This window comes from Camelus bactrianus, chromosome 7 (assembly GCF_048773025.1).
Source record: "Camelus bactrianus isolate YW-2024 breed Bactrian camel chromosome 7, ASM4877302v1, whole genome shotgun sequence".
NCBI lineage: Eukaryota > Metazoa > Chordata > Mammalia > Artiodactyla > Camelidae > Camelus > Camelus bactrianus.
This window is the reverse complement of record NC_133545.1, coordinates 12,394,825-12,419,757: the sequence shown is the minus strand read 5'-3', so window position 1 is coordinate 12,419,757 and position 24,933 is coordinate 12,394,825. Positions and strand designations below refer to the sequence as shown.

Here is a 24,933-nt window from a genome sequence, read left to right as displayed (position 1 = left end):
CCATGGATACTACATATACAACTATCATATGAGAACAAAATGATCTTAAAAAAAACTTAAGAAAAATAAGATTTTTGCCATCAAAAAGAATACAGAACAAGGCACTGAGCCAGGTTCTACTTTTCAAGGCAAGTTCATAATTTTTAACTCATTTGATTTGCAGCGAAGCTTTTTGGGCTCCTACAGGATCATCCACACAAGGTGCTTTCCCAAATGAACACTCCAGACTGTGTGATCAATGCTGAATAAGAGCTGCAGAGCGGAAAGGGGAGAGACTGGCAGAAGGGGAGATGACAGGCGTGAAGCCTCAGGATCCCGTGCCCACTCTGCCACCTACATCTCACCTGACCCCCAGCTGATGGAGATGCTCTCTGGAAATGGAGAGAAGCAGTAAATAAACTTCTCTGTATCACGAGAGGCCCTTGCCTTTCTTGCCTTAGCGGACTCTGCCTGCCCCCAGATAACGCTGTTTCCTCTGAGGTCTCTCAAAGAGAAGCAACCCTTCCTCTCACGACCACTCTTCCTCTTCATGAGACCTGGAAACTCATGGGCCTCCCTGCCCGTTGCCCCTCATGCTGCCACCTCCTGCTCCCTCCGGGGCCCCTCTCGGAGTCAGCTCCTGTCTCACTCTTCCTCCGCCACCCCCAACCCCACTTCTGCCCTCTGTCAACATCCAGGTGGGGAACCCAGCAGTTCCATGCCCTCTTTCCCACCAATTTTTTCCTCCATCCCACGATAAAAACTCACTCCATGGTCAAAACCCAGCCCCTGTCATTACCAGTAACTGCATCACCTCCCGAACTGAATTTCAAATACACTTTTCTTCCAGAAAACCGCTGACTTCATATGCCCCACTCCAGCAGTCATTTGACCTCAGCAAGCTCCCAATTCCATCACCTTCCCATTTTTTCCCATCACCCGTTGCCCTCCTCTTGTCCTCAGTTCCTTCTTGACCCATCTGAGAATCTGGACTCTCGCTCTTAGGGGAATTTTTCTCTCACTTGCCTCTGGCCTCCTTCCCTGCGCCCTAGCCGTTCAGTTTTGCCACAGTAAAATCACACAAGCAGGCTGGTGTCACTTGTTAGATTCAAAACCACAAACCTCAAAGGCCATGAGACACTGGCCAGCAAGTCTACACTTCCCGAACGGCTGTGCTTTCTCAACCTCTAACCAACCACTTCACACTTCTCTCTTTAAACTTCCAACATCTTTCTCCCCTTTGACTAGTACCGCGGCTTTCTGCCCGTGACTCTCTGATCCACAGCTCTAACTCAGACCCTCCCGGAGTCCCAGCAGTACGGCCCACCTGATCCCTTGTACCTAAAACACAATTCTTCACGTCCACCTCCAAACCGACCCCTCCCCAGGACTCCCCTCAGTAGACGGTACCACCAGGGCAGCTAGCATCAGGCTTCGTTTCTCCTCTTCTCTCAGCTTTCGCATCCAACCCATCATGAAATCCAGTCCTTTTTACCTCCAAAATCCACCCCAAATCCATCTGCTTCTCCCCAGCCCGACCACCACCACCAAGGTAAACGATCCATGTCTCCCGCCAAGCCAAGCACAACCGCCTCCCTTGGAGTTTCACTATTTTACATCCAGCCCCTCCAGCAACACTCTTCACACACCAGCTAGAAATATATCTTAAAACATAAAGCAGCTGTCATGCTTCTGCTTAAAATGCTTTCTTGATGGTTTCCCAAGACTCAGATAAAAACACAAAGTAAGAGTATGCCATGGCCTCTAAAACCCATATGCCCAGACCTCTGTGGCCCGGCAGGGAGGCTAAGGCATGTGAGCAGTACAGCTGACAGCAGGGGCTGGCCGAAGGAGACTAAGGATGAATGGCTGGAGAGGTTGGAGATTTTGTTGTTATTTTATTAATTTTCAACAGGTACCATACACATACGGTAGAAAATTCAAAGGGTACACAGCAACATCTCCCTTACTGCTCTCAAGTCACCTTGGGCTCCTAGCATTTCTTCTGCATCCTTGCAGAATCTGTACCTGTGCGTGCTTCTAGGCGGAGCCCCCCCAACTTACACACGCTCAAACAGGAGCAGACAACGTCGTTTTTCTCCCTCACTCATCTGAGGCTGGAGGTCCACCCAGAGGCAGAAGGTGCACCTACAAGCTGCCACTGTCCAGTCTCCTACTGGACATCTGCGTGGTTCCCAATCCGTTGCTAGTGTACACAGTGTGGAGCTGGCACATTTTCTTTCTACTCTCCACCCGCCTTGCTCCCCCTTCACCAGCACCACTCCCCACACTCACTAGTCTCTCCAGCCCCTAATCCCTTTCTTGGCCCTGAACCCACCTAGCCCCTTCTTGCTTTGGGCCTTTGAGTTTGCAGTTCTGTTGCCTGAAACGCTTTTATCCTGTTTTTGTTTGTTTGTTTGTTTGTTTTTTGCAAATGGCTCAGTCTTTCCTTTTCTTGGCTCACCCTCAAATGTCATCCTCCAGAGTGGCTGCCCTGATCACCCTGTCTAAAACTGTCTTCCTCCGTTACTACCTCTCCCATCTCCATCTGTTTCTTCTCTTCATAGCATTTCTCCCCATCTAATTATATGTTTTAATTGTTTACATGTTTATTGTTCACCTGTAAGTTCCATAAAAGCAGAGGCCTTATCTGTCTTAAATCCACAGCTATGTCCCCAGCGCCCAGAAGAGCATTTAGAGTGATCAGTGAAGATTTTCTAAATGAATGAATGCTCTAACTGCTGGCCAACACTGAATGCTTTCAAAGTGCCAGGCCCTGTCCTAGGTACCTGCCATGCTTCACTGCATTTAGTTCTCTCTACATCTTACAGATGAGAAAACGGATTTTAGAAAACAGTATCTCTCAGGAGATGAAACAAGCATTCAAACCCTGACCCTAGATCCTGTTACACTGGGTAAGAGGAAAGGTTAAAATTTTAAATATCACAAGTTGGGTAAAACACAGTAATTAGAAACATCACATCTTAAACTCAGAGGTATAAATCCAAGACAGGAAAAAAGCACCATACTAGTTACAGTGCTTCTCGCACACACATAAATGAGAAGGGCATTATATGGGCAATTACTTCACTCCCTAGACTTGCAGTTTTTATGTTCGCAAAGTAAAAAGATAATGCGTACTCAGTATAAAGAGGTGGGGGAAAAACTATTAAATGGATAACTGAGCCCACCTACTTTGACAACTGTGTGTGTTGTGATTTAGTGTCCCAAAACTCCATACTTATACAAGTAACTTTTTTATCCCATGTGATCTCACTCGAAATAATTTCCCTGCACCACATAAATCCTTTTATTTAAAACTTAAGTCTTCCTTTTTTTTCCTAATTTTTCTCTCTTCTTAAACTTTTTCATTACCACAGATGCAGAATACTTCTTTGTAAAATCTTCTCGTCTTGTTCCAGGGTTCCCCAAACCACATTCTTCCTACTTATTTTGAACATATTCCAAAGACAATAGTTTTCAAGATAAAAATCTTTCCCTCTCCTAGACAAATGACTTACACTCAGGGGTCACTGCTGGGACATTTCCTTATCACTGATGAACAAGACAAATCAGAACCTAAGACAATGACTAATAAATACACTGGATCCTGACAGCTAGTGAGCAACAAGACATTGCACTGACTTTCAGCTTATCGAAGTATCGTTCCGGGCTCATTTTCTGATGTAGAGCCAAAGATTAACAGGAGACTGTCATTTGAAGTCATGCGTGGCCCACACCAAGGTATGAATATTCCAGTTGGAATCCAAGACCCTCCCCTTAATTAACGTCTTTGATCCTCGATTTCCTCACTTAAGGATTAAGTAAGATTATAGAGAGTTCTAAGTATGGAGCTTGGCATACAGCAAAACACTCAACATATGGGGAAGAAAGAATTCAAGCATCAAGACGCTGAAGGGGAAATTTGGCCATTAAGAATCAGATTTTGCTCATCCCAGGAACTCCCTATAATCATTTCAGTAAGTTACCAGGAGATCGCCTAATTTCCAGAAACACCAAAAACCCTGTGGACACATTCCCATTATCTCGTCATAAGTGAAAATAAACAGACCACACTCTGCAAATAAGAAGGCTGAGTTACCGACGAAAAAGCAATCTAATCAAATTCCTGAGACCTTACTTAACCAGACAGCAAAACTCAGTTATTCTACTGAGACCCTTCTCCCTTTGCTGTACGTCCCTTCCAAAAGCCTCCCCGCCCTACCTGTAAAGTATCCGTTCACCTGGTCTCGACTACGAACCCTTTTCTGGCACAAGTGTCCCCGCCGCCGCGCTGGCGGGGGCCCAGGCCGCCGGCTCTCCCCGGAGGCCCTCGATCCTCCCGCTCTCCTCCCGCTGCGGTCCTCGCCGGCCCCGCCAGGTTTCGCAGCACCGTGTGGCCGAAGAGCCCGGCCCAGAGTGGAGGGAACGAGTGGCCGGCCGGCTCTGCCCGCGGCGCCACACCCACCAGCCGCCACCATCTGCATCACCACTTCGTCCTCGCGTCGCCAGGAAGCCCCTCGGACCTGCCCTCGCCGGCGGCGCCCCCTCCCCAGCCCCAAGCGGGCTCAGCCCCTTCTCGGCCAGGGCCCCGTGCGCCGCCGCTCGCACACCTGAGACCCGCAGTAGTCGCCGCGCTCCGGCCGCTCCGCTCGCTCCGTCTCGCCCGCAACCCCGCCACTCCCGCCGCCACCTCACCGGCGCCGCCGCGGCCAGGGTTTCCGGGCGCTCACGTGACCCGCGGCGTCCCCGCGGCATGCTGGGAGTTGTAGTCCGACCCGGCGGACCGCAGAAGTGGGGGGATGGGAGGCGGTGGGGGGATGGGAGGCGGTGGGGGGATGGGAGGCGGTGGGGGGATGGGAGGCAGTGTGAGGGGAAAGGATGGGGAGGGAGGCTCGGCTTCCAGGCGCCTCCACCGAATCTCTGGTTGGACCCCGCGGCTACGCGGGGTTGGTCGCGGGGTAGGGGAGACAGAATCCGGCAAGGACTGTTAGGAAAAAGCAGTGAGGAAGAGAGAGAAGATACATGATCTGGGAAGAAATGATGTATAGGTCATCCTTTTTTTCAAATAACCTTTGTTCTGCAAAAAGAAGCCTGCTGTTAAGTGTGCTACTGACCTGCCATGAGAGCATAAGCTTTAGATTTTTGTTGAAATAAATACAGTTGCCCACAAGGACAGTGAATGACACCGACAGGATTAGTCTGGCAGTGTCATTCACTGTTCTATATACCACGCCACTCACCCAAACAAATAAGTACTAAGATCCTTATAATTAAAGGCTTTACATACAACACAGGACTCTGAAGGAGCGTCCTCTGCCCTCCTGGGCTCTCTTTCAACTGCTAAGGAAAAAAAAAAGTCTCCCAAGCCAGAAAGCCTGTCCACAAAGCTAGCAGATTAGAGAACAGTTTTGTTATTGACTAAGCCTTAAACCAGAATGTGATGCACCTCACAGGCAATGCCCTGAGAGGATGCAGAGGCAGAAAGGCACCTCTCATTTACGCAGCCAAGCAGACACAACCCACTCCATGCATGTTCTCAAGATAACCACTAGTCCTCAAGGGAGAGGACTTGACAGGACCTTTTGTCACACAAGTTCTTCTAACTTTATCACAATCATTGGGGAGACCACCTGTGTTAGCTTATCCAGAGAAGAAACAAACTTCTCACATCTTTAGGACAGGAGATCGATTTTGTTTGTTTGTTTGTTTTGTTTTGTTTTATTTTGCAAATTGGGAGCAAGGCCCTCCAAAAGTTAGGCTCTCACCCTCCCACAGGAACTGGGAGTTAGAGGCAGAATCTTCCTGGTGCTTGTATTTTAAAAGATGGCTCCCAGGTCCTGGAGGAAACATTCCAGAGTTGTGAGAAGAGCAGAGGTTAGTTAGCCATTATAAAGATAGATATGTATTTGAAAAGGACACAGAAATTTTGAAAGGAAAATCCTCCCTTATTCTCAACAGGGAGGATTAAGCCTCTTATTTTTAACTTGTATTTGCCTTTACACAGCACAAAGGTAGTTTTGTTTCCAGTCATCTGAGGGCGTGGCTGAGGAAATGTGATAGTATGGTGAGCAACAATAAACCAGCCAAATGTTTCACATGTATTGCAAAAAACATATTGTAGACTATTATTCAGCTTTAAAAAGGAATGATATTCTGACACATGTTCCAACATGGATGAACCTTGAAAACATTATGTTAAGTGAACCAAGCCAGACACAAAAGGACAGATACTGTATGATTCCATTTGTTTGAGGTACCCAGGGTAATCAAATTCATTGAGACAGAAAGTAGAATAGTGGTTACCCAGGGCTAGGGGGAGGGCGACATGGGAGTTACTGTTTAATGAATATAGAGTTTCAGTTAGGGATAATGAAGAAGTTCTGGAAATCGATGGTGGTGATGGCTGCACAACAGTGTGAATAAATTTAATACCATTGGATGATACATTTAGAAATGGTTAAAATGATTGAACATACATTGTGAAACAGATGTGTGAAAATGTACGTGTGTGTGTGTGTGTTTAGAGTAAGTATATAACCTGTGTCGTCACCACCACCCAGGTCAAGGATGCCTTCTCCCCAGAGCACAAGCTATATGCTCTTTGCACTTAGAGTCATGTTGGTGGAGAGGGTCGGCGTAGGGCGGGGCAGCATCTCTCCTTGACTTCCGTAGCCCTCCGGGCATTTTACCATTTGATTTCTCCTTCCAGATGCTCTCCAAGTGCAGGGGTTTTGTTTTTTTCTCTTTAACAGTTATCATTACCAGAATAAGAAAACGTTTTGATACCTACCTGCACTGACACTGATATCTCACGGGTTTTATTTTCTGTCCCTGCCCATATGTTTGTGATGGATCTTGACCTACGTTTCGTTTCCAAGCTGCATACACACGACCGTGGGTCTCGAAGCGCAGTCTGCAGCAGCAGTATTTGGCAGTGTCTTGTCAACGCTGGGTTTATCCTCCCCAAAAGAGAGGTTCCTGAAAGTGATGTGTAAATGGAATTTGGGGTGAGATAAATCATCACTTACAGGTTTTCTGAAGGCATCATGGAAAGAAATGTTCTTTCCATAATGTGAATAAATTGTCCTTATTTCCGTGCTAGATCTCAAGCGGAAATACACGGCAGGAAATACATCTTACATCACCCCAGAACACTCATACAGGCACACAACTGACCCAAACACCTCAATACTTAACCTTACTATGTGAAATACATTCTGAATTTTTTTCCTAATCTCTTCTGTAAAAACATTGGTTACAACCCACCAAAACTGATTTCATGACTCATTAATGGGTCTTAGCCCACAGTTTGAAAACACTACACCAGTTTAAATATTTTATCAATCCGGATGTTTCTCCTTTGCACTGTGTGCCTGTAGCTTAACTGCCTACCAGGTACATTCCGTGTAGTGGGGAAGATCTAGTCTCCAAGGCTATCAGAAGCAGTGACTCTTCCAGAGTCTACAGGGAAAAAATTAAAAGGAAAATTCAGCTCAGCTTCCTGTCAGCATCTGTCAGCATCTGCCAGCACTGGGGCCAGGTCTTCCCAGTTAACCTTGGTTCTGTGGCAGATTTTTTTTGCCAGAAGGAAACAAATTTTTTTTCAGCTTTTTCTTCCCCTGCAAATTCCAAGTTGTTTTACTTTTTTTTAAATCTTCTCTTTGGCTCACCTCTTTTCTCTCAGTGGCTCCTCAGAATTATTCAAGTCCACAAAACAATTAAGGACTTAAAATCCAGAGCTGTACCCTCCTTTAAGTTGCTGTCTTTCAAGTAGCCGTGCCGACCCCAGCCAAACAGGGGACACCAGGAAAAATTGGGGGTGAGGGCTGCCTAAGAGAAGAGTAGAAAGAAGGAACAGGGCGGCTCAAAAGAAGTTGGCTGAGGTAGCTGGCTAGTCCTTTTCATTTGGGCTTTGCTGGATGCCGAGACGCTGCTGGGAGGGAAAGCTGACTTAGTGTGCCGGTGCTGGCCAGCGCCTCGCCTCACGCTTCATACCCAACGGCAGCTGCTCCGGATCTGGGGCGGGAGCGGGGAGGGTTTGCACTTTCCTTTCACTTTCTCCACCAAACCTGACACCAGGGGACAGAACTACAGTTCCCACCACACCTTGAGGCAGGAGGAAGAAGGGGCACAGAGAGCCAAAAGGAAAACCAGGAGAAAGAGCAAACATTACCTGCTGGCAGAGGAGAGAGAGCCCGACAGGTAAGCAACAGGTGATCCAGGAAGGTGCAGGGTACAGGATGCAGGATGGAGGACGCTGGAGGGTGGACACTGTGTGGCTCTCCTTGCAGGCGGGTAGGCTGAGGTCAAGGGGGCTTTTGTGGAAACCCTGAGGACTTAATTGGGGAGATGGGGTAGGGGAACCTGGAAGTCAGATCTCAGCTCAAAGTACAGTGATAAGACACCGGAAGTGGAATGGCTTTCCTTCCATTCGAAAAGCCAGAGGGGGACAAAAGTGGTTTGGATTGTGTCTCTTGTCTGCCGGATCTTTTAGCCATGTGATTTCAGAGGCATCCAGGAGAGGTATGGGATCCTTGTTCAGTTCTTTCAAGCTCTCGATTTTTACATATAGATTTAAATTTGTCTGATGATACAGACTTGTCCTTTTCTATGACTTTGAGAAAATCAAAGAATAAAACTAGAGGAAATGAAGGAAGTCATAGGAACAATTTGCAGCACATCAAATTCAATCATCAAATGGGATAAGGTTTCACGTATTTTTAGGAGACATTTGATCAGGAGACCCAACACAACATCAGATGAAGAACAGTTGAAGGGCCAGGGATGTTCACCTTGAGGGGATATGTTTCCTGCTCCGAACTTCTGCTGGGCTGTCATGTAAAGTAGGAGTCCTGGTGTAGCATGAGGGTCAACAGATGGAAACCTCAGGGAGATAGATTTCAACCCCATGGAAGTTAGAACTGTGCACACAAAATAGACTTTTTCAGGAGGTAGTGAGCTCCTTGTGATCTGAGATGCTAAAGCATAGATGGACATTTAAGCAGAGATGCTGAAGGTGGGAATAAAGTTTCAGGCGGGTGAGTGTGTTGGTTGACACTTCCCAAATCTGGCTGGTCATGAGAATCACCTGGGAGCGTGTGCATATGTACATATTTTTAAGTCTATTTAGCAGATCTGAGATGGGCCCCAGGAATATATATTTTTAATTGTCTCCCTAGATAATTCTGATAACCAGTTAGTTTGGGAAACACTGTCATGAGAAACTTTTCTTTTCCAGCCTACAGTAGAGGATGCCACAAACATTCGAACCACAGTTTTCCTTTTGAATACTCTCAAAATCCTAATTTCCTGGTCAAGAAAAAAATAGGTGCCAACCAGAAGGAAAAGTCTATGCGACTCTTTCTGAAACTGACTTCTCTGTCAGGTCGTGTTGGTCCTTGTTGCTGGTTGCCCAGCCATTCAGTCTTCCAGTAGTTGGGAGACATGCTCCCATGTAAAACGGAGATAGGTTGACAGCTAGGCGCGTCTTGGGCCTGATGAATGGCAGGTGAAACTCTGCTGTGGGCGTCTTCACGGACATCCTCTGCTCACTGCGCACTTGCTGGAGCAGGGGGCACGTGGTCTCTGTGGCTAGAAATTCGGGCACTGCTGTCAACTGATGGTGTTGACTGTGTACTGGGCCCAGTAGAGAAAGGCAGTAGAACCTCCTCCTTCTCAGGACACCCCTAAAGTAATGTCAGCCCACCTAGGGCAGGTGTGGGTTTGCAGGGGCAGCTCCCTCTTACCTGACCAGTCATTAGTGTCTTTCTCCCACAGGAATGTTAGAGCTGTGGACGCAGTGACCTCCCTCTGTCTTGTCCTGTCTTCAATCCTGAGTGCTGAGAATTGTTCCAGCCCCCTGGTAGCTGTTCACTAAAGAGAAGCTGAATCCCTTTTCTTCCTTGGTCCATTCCAGGTGGCAAGAGCCATGCAATTCTCCAGCTCAGCCAGGGCAGCAGACGAGAACTTTGACTATTTGTTCAAGATTATCCTCATCGGGGATTCCAATGTGGGGAAGACGTGTGTGGTGCAGCATTTCAAATCCGGGGTCTACACAGAGGGGCAGCAGAACACGATTGGGGTGGACTTCACCGTGCGTGCCCTTGATATCGATGGCAAGAAAGTGAAGGTCAGAGGGGCACAGGGGTGGCTCCGCCTCTTTTTAGCCAGGGTTCCCAACCTGAAACACGTGACTGAGGAATGAAAGATCTGAATATAAAATATGAAATCATAAAAGTAGCAGGAAAAAAATGGATGTATTTATTTTTATCATTATGGAATGGGGAGATCAGGCTTTAAAATAAGACGAGAGACCAGGAGCCATAAAGGAAAATATTGCTCAATCTAATTATCTAAAGGTCAAATTATACATTTCTATATAGCCGTATAAAGGTCAAATTTCTATGTCCTCAGAAATACCATAAACAAAGTCAAAAGCTGAATGACAAACTGGAAAGAAACACTTGCACGTATGAAACTGACAAAGGGCTAATTTCTTTAACGGGAAGAGAGCTCTGATAAATATCTAAGAAAAAGACCAACCCAATACAAAAAGTGGGCAGTTCCGATTGGTCAAAACCTCTACTTCACAGATTTCATCAGAACTGGCTCCTACATTTATGTAAAGGTGTAAAGGTGCCCATTGTCACTCATAATTAAAGAAGTGAAACTAAAATAACAGTGAAATAATATCTTTTACCCGTTTGATTAGAAAAGATCACAAAGTGTTGGTGAAAATGTAATAAGTGGATCTTGTTTGGGATCCTTCCTAAATAGAAACAATAGTAAAAAGACATTTTGGAGCCAATCAGGAAAATTTTAATACAGTCTGAGTATTTTTTTTTTTTACTTTCTTTTATTGAGTTATAGTCTTTTTACAATGTTGTGTCAAATAATATGGTCTGAGTATTAAATGACACTGAGGCACTATTGAAAAGTTTATTAGTAGTGATCATGGTGTCATGGTTATGTAAGAAAACGTCCTTTTTTTTTTTTTTTGCAGTGGTGAGGTAATTAGGTTTAATTTTTCAGTGGAGGTACTGGGGACTGAACCCAGGACCTCGTGCATACTAAGCACACACTCTACCACTTGAGCTATACCCTGCCCCCTATAAGAATGTATACTGATGTGAGTGGGGATGAAATGACATGAAGTTTGGGATTCTCTTTAAAATAACACCTCAAAGAAATCAACAGAAAGGGCTATGTGAAGCAAGGGGGGCAAAATTTTGATAATACTATGGATATATGAGGGGGTCACTGTTTTATTCTATTTTTGTGTATGTTTGCAAACTTTCTTTTAAAAATAACTCTATAATATAATTTATAAATAATGTGAGAGTGTGAAGAAACGAGTACCTTTACACACTATTGGTGGAGGAATATCAATTGGTGCCACTGCCTGGGATGGTAATTTGGAAGGGAGTATTATAAGGACGCTTCTATCCATGAACAGCTGAGTGATCTTTTAAAATCAAGAGTTCAGCCAATGCTATCACCTTTGCCAGTGTTCATATCAATGGTCAGGCTCAAAAGATAAACCCCAAAATCTGGATGAAGGGATGAGTGTGGTGGAAAGACAAAAGAATACCAGACCCCAGGACATTGGATCCACCTCTCCGACTGAAGGATCCCTTAGGTGGTAGCTCCCAACCTGAGAGCACATTTAGGTTACCTTGGGAGCAGCAGACTCCTGGGCCCTAGAAGTGAGACTCAGGAAACAACTGAGGTGAGCAGGTCCTCATGGGGCGTGGGAGCTCCTGATGCAGACCCCCCTTCCCCGCCCTTCTCCAGATGCAGGTGTGGGACACCGCTGGCCAGGAGCGCTTCCGGACCATCACCCAGAGCTACTACCGCAGCGCCCACGCGGCCATCATCGCCTACGACCTCACCCGGCAGTCCACATTCGAGTCTGTTCCCCACTGGATTCACGAGATAGAGAAATACGGAGCGGCAAACTTGGTCATCATGCTGATCGGTATGTAGTTTTCAAAGCATTTAACTTTTCTTAACTCTGCCTGCTACCCTCCTCCACCAACCCCCACAGCTGCTCAGCTTTTGCTGTGTTTCCAATGACAGTGGAACGTGAAATCATAGAAGTGCAGGTGGTGGACGAGACCTCAGAAAACACCTGGGCCAGAAATTCCCATCAGATTCACTTGTGAATGAGAGTGGGGTGGTGTGAACTTGTTAAGAATACAGATTCCAAGGCCCCACCCTCGAGTGGGAAGACGTGGGATGGGGCCCGGACAGCTAGATGAAGGCACACCCTGGCTGATTCGACACACACACCTGTGCAGACCACACAGGAAGTTCTCTGTAGTCTGAAGTTCACAGCACCAGATGGCTCTTAATCCCCAGGGGAGCCACGCAGATGAATAAGACTGACTACACTCTCAAATGACTTCTCCCACCTGGTAAGATCCTTATCAAATCTTAACAACAAGCAAACGTCAAAGTTAACAGCAACTTCAAATACACAAAGTGAACTCACAGCTTGAAATATGTGCAGTCCTGTTGTACATTCAGAAAAGTGTTACTTTTCCATCACTTCCCTATAATGTTGGTTTTGTGAACAGAGCGGCCTTTGCCTCCCTCCTAAGGACACTACTGTCTACCAGGTGGCTGCTTAATTTCGACAAGTGGGTTTAGGCTCTTGCTACTCAAAGTGTGGTCCGCAGACCAGCGGCATCAGCATCACTTTGGGGTTTGTTAAAAGTGCCTGAACTCAGGCCCCACCCATGCCAGAGTCACTGAATCAGAATCTTCATTTTAACAGGATCCTAGAGCACAGGTTGCTGCTATGGGACTGAGAAAGAGCTAAATATACTGTGTTTGGGGAAAAGGGTATAGTTCAGTGGTAGAGTGCAGTGCTTAGCATGCACAAAGTCTGGGTTCAATGCCCAGTACCTCCACTAAAAAATAAATAAATAAACCTAATCACCCCACTCAAAAAACAAAACAAAACAAAACAAAGCAAAACAAAACAGAAATGTGGTCTCTCTCAGTTCTGGATGCCAGAGATCTGAATCAGTATCACCAGGCCAAAATCAAGGTGTCAGCAGGACCCCACTGAGGCTCTAGGAAAGAGACTGCCCCTTGCCTTGCCAGCTTCTGGTGGCTGCCAGCATTCTTTGGCTTCTGGCCACACCACTCCAGCGTTGGCCCTCTTCACATCCTCTGTGTGCGGAGTCAAGTCTTCCTCGACCCTGCTCTCATAAGGATACCTGTGGTTACGTTTAGGGCCCACCCAGCTAATCCAGAATCCTTAACCACATCTGCAAAGATCATTTTTCCAAATAAGGTAACAGCTACAGTTTCCAGGCATTAGAACCTGGTGTCTTTGGGACCATTTTTCAGCCTACCACAGTCCCAGAAGGGGTAATGTCCCCTGAAAAAAGTCCTTGGATTTAACCATTGGAGATAATTATGATCTACGTCTAGCATTGCCCATGAGTAGGCTGGTGACTGTCATTATGAGAAAGTGTTTTTCCCCCACCTTTTTTATTGGACACATATAGAGGAAAGGACATCAACATTGATTTGTCACAAAGGAAACACCTGTGTAAACACCACCCTCCTCAGGTGGAAAAAGAGAATCTTGCCAGCACCTTCCCTTCGTGCTCCTTCACACCCCTTCTGGTGACTCCCTCTCCTCTGCAAAGGGAAATACAACTTGCCTTTTATGGTGACCTCTCCCTTCCTTCTCCTTATCATCTGACCACCTGACCCCACAGTTCTGAATGCTGCAGTTTGGTTTTGCTGTTGTCTTTGAACTTTCTATAAATGGAATCATACCGATATCTTTTTCTGTCTAAGCTTTTTGCCTCAACACCAAGTTTATGAGTTTCATCCACATTGTCGCCTATAAGTGTAATTTATTCTTTTGCATAATTTGTATAACTTTTCTTCACAAGAATACAGAGCCTAGTCTTTCTCCTTTCTGCTGGTGATGGACATTTGAGTTATTTTCAGTTCGGGACAATGAGGCAAATTGCTGTTCTGAGCATCCTTATCTGTTGTTTGTCTATACACGTATGTGTTTATTGATGCACATGGGCACACGGTTCTCTTGGGTACGTACCTGGGAGCAGACGTGCATGGTCTTGCAACTCTAGTAGATCATCTCAGACCACTTGCCGAGGTGGCTGTTGGATTTCATCCTCCTGCCAGCAGGGTCTGTGAGTTCTAGTTGTTCCACACCCTCGCCAGCACTCGCTCTTTTCAGACCTTTTCATTTCATCTATCCTGATAAGTGAGTCATGATACGGCTGGTGGTTTTAATTTGCATTTCCCTGTTCATTGATGAGGTTGAGCACCTTTTCACACGCTTGTTAGCCATCTGGGTGGTCTCCTTTCTTGTGCCCATTTTTCTACCTGTTGTTTATCTTTTTCTTACTGATTCCTATGAGTACCTGATCTTTTCTGGAAATGAGTCTATGTCAGTTCAGGTCCTCCAGGAAGATGTCAGGACAGGACTGGATAGACATGTAAGAGATTTATGGGGAGAAAAGGCTGTGAGGGTAAAGAGGAGAGAACAGGAGGCAGGGAGAGTCTCCTGTGTGATGCAGACTTGCCCCTGGGAAGGAGAGAGGGGAGGAAAAAGGATGGGGTAGGAAGAGTCTCAGACTGAGCACAGTTCTAAGAAAGGCTCCATCAGCCCTGAGCCAAAGTTGCCAGCCGAGGAATGGAATCCTGATCTCTGCGGTGGGGGCCTCCATTAGTGCCCCGCTGTGCTGGGGCCTCTGCACCAGCTGGTGGAAGATGGAGGGGTAACAGCTGGGCTGTGGTCACCTGTGTTCCTTGAAGCTGGTTCTCTTGAAGGAGCTCTGAGCCCTTTGTCAGTTATATGTGTGCAAATACATCTTTTACCCTGGAGGTTACCTTTTTTACTCACCAGATGATGTAATTTGATAAACAGACACCTAATTTTAATATATGTCAATCCATCAATCTTTTCCTTAATAATTATTGCTTCCTATGTCCTTTTTAGGAAAATTTCCCCTAGTTGAAACACATCAAGATAGATAGTCTTACATTATCTTTCAAAGCTTGCTTGCTTTATGTATGTATATATGTATTTATAATTTATTATGCCTTTTACATTTACCTTCCTAGCACTGATTTTGTTTTATGGTGACAGGTTTGGGCCAAAAATTTGTAACTTTTCACATTAAGATGCAATTGCACCAGTTCCATTTACTAAAAAGGAAACCTTTCCATTGCTCAGTGGTACCATCTTTCTGTGAAGGATACATATATTCGTGGGTTTGTTTCTCAGTTCTTTTATTCTATTGCATTGGTCTGTTCTATGCATTCTCTTGGAGGGGGGCAGAAATATCTTAGCTATTACAGTGGTTTGTGGCCTCCCATGGGCCAGATATGCAGGGTATTTGTGGTATTAAAATTTTGTAGGAACTGTATACAAATGTTCACTGCAGGTCTATTCATAATAATCAAAAACTAGAACCAACTCAATTCACTTCGAATGGGTGGATAGTTAAACAAACTATGCACACCCATACCATGGAACTACTCAGCAATAAAAAAGAAGGAACTACAGATACATATATCACTCTGATGGATCTCAAGGGAATTATGCTGACTGGGAAAAGCCAACTCAAAAGGTTACCTACTGGATGAGTCCATTTACATATCATTCTTGAAATGACAAAATTAGACAGATGGAGAACACAGTAGTGGTTACCAGGGGTTAGGGAATAGGGCAGGTGGGAGGCTGGAAAGGGTAGCACAGGGGAGCACTTTGTGGTGATGGAACTGTTCTGTATCTTGACTGCAGTGGTGGTAGTAGGAACCTACACATGTGATCAGACTGCACACACACACCACACACGCACACAAAGGAGTGTGTGCATAGCCGGTGAAATCTGATAAGCTCTGTGGGTTGTACCAGTGTCAGTTGCCTGGTTTTGATACTCTTTTGTAGTTATGCAAGAGGTTACCATTGAGGGGAATTGGGTGAAAAGTACACTGGACCTCCCTGAATATATACATACATATATATTTTTTTGCAATGTCCTATGAATCTACATTTGTTTCCAAATAAGAAGTTTTAATGCTTTTCTTGGGGGGAGGGGGAATGAGGGGAAAAAGGGTCTAAAAACTCTCTTTATAGGGACCATAAGGAAACACTGGTCTGGTCTATCTTAATTACAATAGCTTTGTAATAAATCTTGATGTCTGGTAAAACCAATCCGGTGAGAAAGTAATTTCACCTTTAGATTCCCGCCCCAGAGAGATCAAAGTCCAGTGATTGGATGGATGTAGGGACTGAGGAGGAAGAGAAAAAAAATGAAGCACTTTTCCTCTTACAGCCAATCCTGGGCCTCATGAAGTCCCCCACTGACCTTTCTGGGGGAATCACAGATGTTCTATGTCTTAAGGGAGATGGTGGTTACGGGGCAGAGACGTCTGTCAAAACTCATTGGCCTGTCCATTTAAAGTCTGTGCATTTTATTGTATGTAAGTTATAGCTCGGTCCTTCTCTATTCATTCCAGCAAATCCTCATCACAGTCTCCTCAGCTAGACCAGGCCCCATCTCACAGTCTCCAACACTTGGGGAAAAAGAGTCAAAAGAGAAACAAGATGTGGAGGAAGAAGAGAGAAGATGGAGACTCACTTTGGCAGGCTTTATCTTGTCACACTTGACAGGAATGATGGGACCCAAAATACAAGGGCTCCACCTGTCCTGGCTGCTAAAACACACCCCTCCAGCCCATTCTTCCTGGCACTTAAAGTGAATAAGACAGTGACTCCTTTCATCTGTGGGTTCCTTTTCAGTAAATCTGCCCTCAATCACTATTTGTGAATGCATGCATGTGCGGATAAAGAACTAAAATGTTCTTTTTAAAGTTCACCTTTTGCAGGGAGGGTATATCTCAGTGGTAGAGCATGTGCTTAGCATGCAAAAAGTCCTGGGTTCAAACCCCAGTACCTCCACTAAATAAATAAATAAACCTAATCCTTCCCGGAAAATAAATAAATAAATAAATAAATAAAAAGTTCACCTTAAAAAAAAAAAAACAGATTAACTTACCAGAATATTTGCTTCTCTCTCTCCCTCCCAGGGAACAAATGTGACATGTGGGAAGAACGGCACGTTCTGTTCAAGGATGCCTGCACACTGGCTGAAAAGTACGGCCTCCTGGCTGTTGTGGAGACATCTGCCAAGGAGTCCAAGAACATTGATGAAGTTTTCGTGCTGATGGCCAGGGAGCTAATCGCGCGCAACAGCCTGCAATTGTACGGGGAGGGCGCCCGGAGTAACCTCTGCCTGGATTCTAGTCCCGTCCTCATAGCCCAGGTTCCGAAGGAGAAGACCCAGTGCACCTGCTAAATGTGTTCCCCAGGCTGGTCGCACCCTCCAGAGGCCACCTCTGAAACCACGGGCAGCCGGCTGGCCTCGGGTCTGCAGAGTAGACAGATCTCAGACCCCCTTGGAGACTCGCTGCTAGTACTACCCCTTCTCGGCTGCAGAGGGCGCACTTTTGCCTCAATTCACACCAGAGGTCCTAATGCCTGACTCAGGACAGGGACCACCACCGTTTTCCTTGACTATTCTTAAGGCTTGGCGGCACGAGGGTAGGAGGGCAAGATTTGCTATTTTTCATCGTTCCATTTTCTGTCTTCCCACCCCTTCGGCTGTTTTCTGCTGAACCTTGTTTCTCGCTGGAAAAAGAGGGTAGCAAAGGAAAGAAGAAAAGAGGATTATCAAGAGATGGAGAGGATGTTTGGAACATTCCGGAGCAGTTTAAGACAGCGTGAGCACGGGAGGATGGGGAGAAAGCCTGCAGTGATGAACCAGATGCTGTTAATTTTTCCTTCCTGACATTCACACCTCGGGTCTTAGTTTGGGAAGCAAAGCCTTTTGACCCAAAGACCATAAATACTGTCTTGCCAAATGGTCAGGAGCCATGTAATAGAGAGCTGGATTTCACTTTATCCTAGTTGGGCTGTTTTGACCACCCTCCTAGGATGTGGGAGATGCCTACAATTTTTTCTAAAACAGTTATCTGCTGGATCACCATTTCTGAATTGAAATTAAATTCGCTCCTAGATGAATAGCAAACCAATAGTGACCTCGCTGGGTGGCCAGGGCATGCTGTGTACCCTGTGAAACCTGTGAATAATAAACCTTGTTTTTTCAAAGCTCCCTGATGGTTCTTGCTGAGGGTGCCTTGCAATCCTATTAAGGACCACAAGGTGAAGATTCTTCAAAAAACTAAACATAATCTTAGCATATGATCCAGCAATCCCACTCCTGGGGATATAGATATAATTCAAAAAGATGCATTCCAGTGTTCATAGCAGCTCTGTTTACAATAACCAACACATGGAAACAACCTAAATGTCCACCAACAGATGACTGGGTAAAGAAGTTGTGGTATATTTATACAATGGAATACAACTCAGCCATAAAAAATAATAAATTAATGCCATTTGCAGCAACATGGATGGATCTGGGGATTGTCATTCTAAGTAAAGTAAGCCAGAAAGAGAAAGAAAAATACCATATGATATCACTTATATGTGGAATCTGAAAGATAAATGAACTTATTTACAAAACAGAAACAGATTCATAGACATAGAAAACAAACTTATGGTTACCAGGGTGGGGAAGGAGGTAGGAAGAGATAAACTGGGAGTCTGAGATTTGCAGATACTAACTACTATATATAAAATAGATAAACAACCGGAGGAGGGTATAGCTCAAGTGATAGAGCACATGCTTAGCATGAACGAGGTCATGGTCTCAATTCCCAGTACCTCCTCTAAAAATAAATAAACAAGTAAATAAATTTAATTACCTCCCTCCCCCCAAAATAAAATAAATAAAAAAAATTTTAAACATATTAAAATAGATGGACAAGTTTATAATGTTTAGCACAGGAAACTATATTCAGTATCTTTTAGTAACTAACCTATTATGAAAATGAATATACATCAGAAATTTACACAACATTGTAAACTGACTATGCTTCAATAAAAAATAAAGAAAAGAACTACAAGGGCTAGTCCAGCCACAACATTAGTTCTGAAAGGGGAAATGTCTGTGGAGGCTCACCTGGGGTGCAGGTGAGTGTCCCCTCAGCATTTCTAGCCTTAGCACCACTATCAATAGGCCGAGACCAGCACAAACCAAATAGCCTCTAGCCACATGCGACTACTGAGTACTTGAAATGTGGCTAATTTGAATTTGAGATGAGCTCTAAGTGTAAACTACACCAGATTTTGAAGACTTACTACAAAAAAAAAGAATGTAAAATATCTTCCTAATAATTTTATATTGACTATGTGTTAAAATATTTTAGATATTCTAGGTTAAATAAATTATATCTAAGCTTTTCAAGTGTTTTTTTACTTTTTTAACATGAAAAAATGAAAAATAGAAAATTTTAAATGACGTAAGTGACTCACACCGTATATCCGTTGGACAGTACAATAGAGCAGTGCTTCTCAAAGTGGAGTTCCCCAGCTGCACCTATGAGAGTGGCCAGCGGATGCTTGTTACAGTCCCGACACCAACGGCTGGCTGACTGAATCAGAATCTTTTCAGAAACCCACACTTCATCCAAGCTTGCCAGGTGACCCTCCCCACACTAAACCTTGAGAATTACTGCTATACAGAGGTTAGGTGAGGGTGGGAGTGAGACCACAGAGAATTCATGACATTTTAATTCATGTCAATACATATTTATTGTTGAAACGAACAACCTACCTTTCAGAAACACGAGGGAAATCTAAGCCAGAAAGAATAAATGCATCAAAGCGGATTAACCTTTTCCACATGCATATCATTGTTCTAAAGGAAGGGTAACCAGAAGCAGAAGTTCACAAGGCAGATGAAGAATGCACCGGTACCAAGCCACTGGGCAAATTTCAGAGGAGGCAGTGAGCAGGCAGCCAGGAAGAAGGGGACGGAAAACTGAGTGGCTCAGGGTAGAGTGTGTGAAGAGGCTGAGCGTAATGTAAGATTAATGGTTCACAGCAATTTTCCTTTATCTGCACATGATCTCAATCAATACTCGAATAACTCATCAGCTTCTAGAATCAGGCACTCTGGAGATTATCTGGAACTAAAGGATTCCTACCAACAGGTTACATGTGTGAGAACCTGTAATTACCCAGCGTGGGCTTCTGCTGAAATGAAATGACTGTGCCGGGACAGAAGCGCTCAAGCACGCTCGCCAGGGCGTCCGGAGTGCTTCCCTGGATGCAGGCACACAAAGGTCGGCTCCGGGAAGAGGCAGGCTTTTCTGAAGCTTAGTGCAGGCTCCTACCAGGTCCTGAGCAGCCGGCTCAGGCAGGCTCCGCTTTACAGCTGTGGTCCAGGAAGGCTGTGTGGTAACTGACTTTGGCACTTTTCTCCCATCCCCCAAATTGCATAGTTGTGAACAAGTGAGTTGTAGGAGATTAAGTTCCAAAAGGGACATTTTGGAAGAATAAAAAGATAATGATTGTCTCTGTTTCGCCTGCCAGTGTCAAGTACATTTCCATGTCTGAGAAAATCCTTTCAGTTACTATTTCATTGTTCAGAGATTATTCCTGAATCTCTTCCCCACTCTATTACTGAAAAGATCTACAGTACTTCTACTACTATGGCAATAATAATGGTGAATACATACAGTGATTACTATGTGCCTGGCTCTGTACCAAGCATTGTATTTAAACTAACTCAGCGCATCCTATCAGCTATCCTTTGAAATAGGTGCTATCTGTAATTTCTACTAAAAAAAATCAGGATATGAGACATGGAGAGATTAAGGTCATGCAGCCAGGAAGTGGCAGAGCTAGCATTTAAACCCAATCCAGTTCCAGAGCCCACTCTTAACAATTATGCTACACTCTCTCAGATAATGTATAGGATTTGGGCTCCATCATATTAACCCCCCATCATCCTCTACACACACTCACGCAGATACGATCATTGCAAGATAAACTCTCCTGCATAGATTTCAACATCTTTCAAGGTAAAGTTGTGCAGCTGTCTTTATAAAAGAAGCTGAAGGGGAGAGACGGCAGTGGGGAAGGGTAGGGTGGGGAAAGGGTAGCAGGTTGGGCATATGGGCCAGTCCGATCTAACTGCAGGGGAATTATGGAGGAGCTGTGCTTCCTGAAATACGCCCAGTCCAGGCTGAATGCATTGTCTTTTGAACAGGGGTGATGTAGAAACTGCAGTTCCCTCAGATGTAAGATTACACGGGGAGCCGTGGGTGGCCCAGGGCAAACCAGGCTGGCTTCTACCAGCCTGATGTTGAACCATCGCAGCCCAAGGCTGAGATTGAGAACACAGGGAAGAACTCAGCAAGCAGCACACATCCCTGCTCCCAACAGGTAGTTTGCAAACCTTCAAGTGACTGAGAAGCGGTTCCAGAGATTCATATCATCCAGGGCAGTAACAGGCCTGCTTAATTTTTTTCATTTTCAAAAACATCAATATTAATGCCACTGAATTCTAAACTTAAAAGTGGTTGCGATGGTAATTTTTATGCTATATATAACCACAATTTTAAAAAAATTAGTAATTATACCAAACCCATTGAACCATATACTTTAAATGTGTAAATTGTGTGGTATGTAAATTATATCTCACTAAAGCTGTTAAAAAGTGGTTTTAAATGGGCTCAAAAGGGCTAAAGAGCAAAAAAATTGCCTTTTAAATAAATTTTATAATACAATCTGTAAAAATTTATCTGCCATAGTATTTCTTTTTAACTGTATCCATTATATACCATACAAAAACACTGAAGCAATTTTTTAAGTCCCTAAATGAATTACTAAGATTATATATTACTCAGAAACAACTGAGAAAGGAATTTGTCATTTGGAAAAAAAAAAAAAAGTTAGGAACACTGACTTCTGAAAAGCTGATATTTTGCCACTGTAGCATTTAAAATTTTTGTTTGTTTTTCAACAAGTTTCTACTGTATAGCACAGAGAACTATATTCAATATCTTGTAGTAACCTATAATAAACAAGACTATGAAAATGAATATATATATGTATGCCTGAAACATTATGCTGAACACCAGAAATTGACACAACATTGTAAACTGACTATACTTCAATAAAAAAGAATGCAAATTTTAAAATATTTTTGTCTTTTTGGGGGGGAGGGGAGGTAATTAGGTTTATTTATTTATTTTAATGGAGGTACTGCGGATTGAACCCAGGACCTTATGCATGCTAAGCACACACTCCACCACTGAGCTATACCCTCCCCTGCTGTAGCATTTTTAATAGATGTTGTCTGGTGTTGCACACTGAAGAAAAAAATTTAAATTACAGGAAAATGTGAGACTATTAAAATCACTTGGGATCCCCTGCAGAATGACTCTCCCAACACGATCTTGTACATGTTCTGCCTTTTTTCTCTACATTTCCTTTCCATAACATTTTGACACGCTCAGGGATGTAGTGATTACTCAGGGAGCCCCGCAAGGGGGCTTAAATCCTGCCCTGGCCGTTCTCAGTGTGAACCCGGCATGTCATCTCCACTTGAGGGGCTTCAGTATTCTCAAATGGAATAAGGCTGGACTAGAGAATGTGTCTGCATCCTGGCTGTGATGTACAGCTTCCCAGGTCCCCACCCTGGACCTCTGCTTCGTAAGTCTGGACCAGGATCCATGCTTGTACTTGTGAGAAATCTCTTCAAAGCACAAGGAGATTCTCATCAACCAATCCACAGACTGACACCTGGGTATCGCAGACTATAACCCATCTGTCGTTCCTATCAGCTCTCCAAGCTCCAGCACCCAACGCCTGAATGGCCAGTGACCACAGAGATTTAAAGCAGAAGCGGAAATGCCAAAGCAGCCCCCTGCTTTCTTGAAGTTTTTGCAAATATAGGATGTTTACCATGAGCTCAATTTAAGCTTTACTGTCTACTTTGCCCTAGGAGGTAAAGGAGTTAAGTATCAAGAAGAGATCGTTTTCCTGACCTAAAAGATCCCCATGCTTAGCAGGGACCAAGTTTACCCATTCAGAGTGAGGTAACGTTGCAAGATTAGTGGCCAGAACAGGTGAAAGAGTAACACAGCCGTTCAGGGGAGGGAAAGGTGCCAAGGCTGGCTGAGTGATTGGGGAGAGCTTGGAGGATTCAGGACCACAATGAGCCCTGTGACGGCAAGGGCTGGACAGGGTGGCAGAGGGGCTGTAGGAGACAGCAAGGAGGCAGGAGCAAGCCGAGGCTTCAGGGATGAGAAAGAAGGGAATGTCATGGGGACAAGGGAGTCATTGTGAAGAGCCCAGAATAAAGAGGCTGGTGGAGTTGATGCTACTCCTACAGACAGGAAAGCCCCCATGGATTCTGAGAAAGGGAAATCACATGATGCTGTTGAAATACAGGAAGCCAAGGGGGTGGGTCAGATCTGAGGAAAGAATGGTTCTCAATTTTAGAAACTGAGGGGAGGTCAGCATGGGGTGTCCCAGAGTAGACACATACACAAAAAAATTTTTTTTTTATTTTTAATGTACCACTTAAGGGTCGAGGGCATAGCTCAGTGGTAGAGCGTGTGCTGGGCGTGCATGTGATCCTGGGTTCAATCCCCAGTGCCTTTGTTAAAGGGGGAAAAATGCACCAGAGTAGATACACAGCAAATAGTCAGAGATACCGGACTAGTACATGGTAAAAGGCCGGGACTGAGAAAGGTGGAAACCATTTCTTTCACCATTGCAGCTATTTGGGTTTCTGCCTGGAGCTCCTCCACCAACTGTAACTTCCTGTAGGGCAAGGGCTGTGTCATAATGAGCTTTGTATGCCAAGCCCTGTGACATATACATGGAAGCAGCTTCAAATTTTAAGTAGGGGTGGATAAGGATGGAAAAAGGACAGCCTTAAGGAATGCCCATAATTAGGGGCAGGAGAAAGAAGGTGCCAAGTCAGGAAAAATCGGAACTAAGACAGCGTCAACCAAGGCCGCTGAGGAGTGGTCCGCACACTACCTCTGGCCCGAGGCCAAGGAAGTACAGAAACTAGAGCCTTTAGAAACGTTTCTATCAGTTTGGCATTGCCATAACATCCAATTTTATGTCTACTGAAACCAATCATAACAGCTTTGAGACTGTACTTCGAAGGATGTTTTTCATCCCATTTTTTCTAACAATTCATTTTTATCGTCTTTCACAAAAGTTCTGGCCCATGGCGAATTGGAATTTTTTTAAAAAGACAACTAGTCCTTTACCATAAATGGTTTGAGAAACACTGGCATAAAGTATTAAGGATGGGGAAAAATGGTGAACAACCCCACCAATCGCCGCGAGAAGCCAAGGGCACAGAGAAAAGGTCCCTGCAAGTCCTGAATTTGGCGGGAGTGTCCCTGGTGACATTTGTCAGTGTACTTTCAACAAAATCATGAGGCAAGTCCACCGAGCGTGGCAGAGTCCACTTGAGTCTGGCTTCTCATCATAACCGAGCAGGACCCTATGGGGCCTTCCCGGAATACACTCCCACCACGTCCTCCACCTGCCTCTTGTATGGAGAAAAACCTTAGGTTCCTAGGCCTTCCCACAAGTTCCAAAGAGTAATTTTAATCTAAGTGAGAAAACGCAGAAAGGAAAACAATCAAACAAGGCAAAATAATAGTTTAGCCATTAAACAAAGTCATGGACATTCAATTCTAAGCCACATCCTTTGAGCTATTTTGCAGAAGTGAAACCCCCACCAGGTGGAAGAAGTTAACTGAACGCTGCCCACAAGCGCGGAGACCCCAGACTGGTTCCAGCCAGAAGGTGGCTGTTGACTCCTGATGACCTCACCACCGACCAATCAGAAGAATGTCCACAAGCTGATCATGCACCCCACTGCCCCCTCCTTCACCCTGTCTTTAAAAATATTTCCCTGAAAGCCTTGGGGAGCTCAGGCCTTTTGTTGTTGTGACATAAATCAACCCATTTATTAGAGGCTAGCAACCTTTCAAATGGTGGCACTT

The 24,933-nt window shown here is 44.8% G+C and overlaps 2 protein-coding genes across 7 annotated transcripts in view; one reads left to right on the top strand and one right to left on the bottom strand.

Moving 5' to 3' along the window:
- SLC37A3 (solute carrier family 37 member 3) overlaps positions 1-7,897 on the bottom strand; it is a 37,606-nt gene extending 29,709 nt beyond the window's left edge. For 3 of the 5 annotated variants that reach the window (XM_074366918.1, XM_074366920.1, XM_074366921.1), the window contains exon 1: positions 4,593-4,719. The gene's annotated coding sequence lies outside the window, so the exon portion shown is untranslated. Of the gene's footprint in view, positions 1-4,204; positions 4,493-4,592; positions 4,720-6,772; positions 6,961-7,652 lie in introns of those variants that run through there. The other 2 variants (XM_074366919.1, XM_045510981.2) reach the window with 2 other exon arrangements.
- Positions 7,898-8,027: 130 nt separating this feature from the next.
- Positions 8,028-19,363, top strand: RAB19 (RAB19, member RAS oncogene family). 2 transcript variants are annotated; one of them, XM_010947461.3, is made up of 4 exons: positions 8,028-8,184; positions 9,899-10,111; positions 11,776-11,959; positions 17,071-19,358. In XM_010947461.3, the coding sequence occupies exons 2-4, from the start codon at positions 9,911-9,913 to the stop codon at positions 17,337-17,339; spliced, it is 654 nt and encodes a 217-aa protein (XP_010945763.2). In that variant the 5' UTR covers positions 8,028-8,184; positions 9,899-9,910; the 3' UTR covers positions 17,340-19,358. The 2 variants fall into 2 exon arrangements, with proteins under 2 accessions (XP_010945763.2, XP_074223023.1); XM_074366922.1 differs by lacking the exon at positions 8,028-8,184 and adding an exon at positions 8,375-8,505 and having other exon boundaries at positions 17,071-19,363.
- Positions 19,364-24,933: the final 5,570 nt, after the last annotated feature.

Excerpts from the sequence above, each read along its gene's own strand:
- RAB19 (XM_074366922.1), top strand. The coding sequence starts at position 9,911 with ATGCAATTCTCCAGCTCAGCCAGGGCAGCAGACGAGAACTTTGACTAT. Across the intron at positions 10,112-11,775 it reads TCGATGGCAAGAAAGTGAAG|ATGCAGGTGTGGGACACCGC; the intron begins GTCAGAGGGGCA and ends GCCCTTCTCCAG. Across the intron at positions 11,960-17,070 it reads CTTGGTCATCATGCTGATCG|GGAACAAATGTGACATGTGG; the intron begins GTATGTAGTTTT and ends TCTCCCTCCCAG.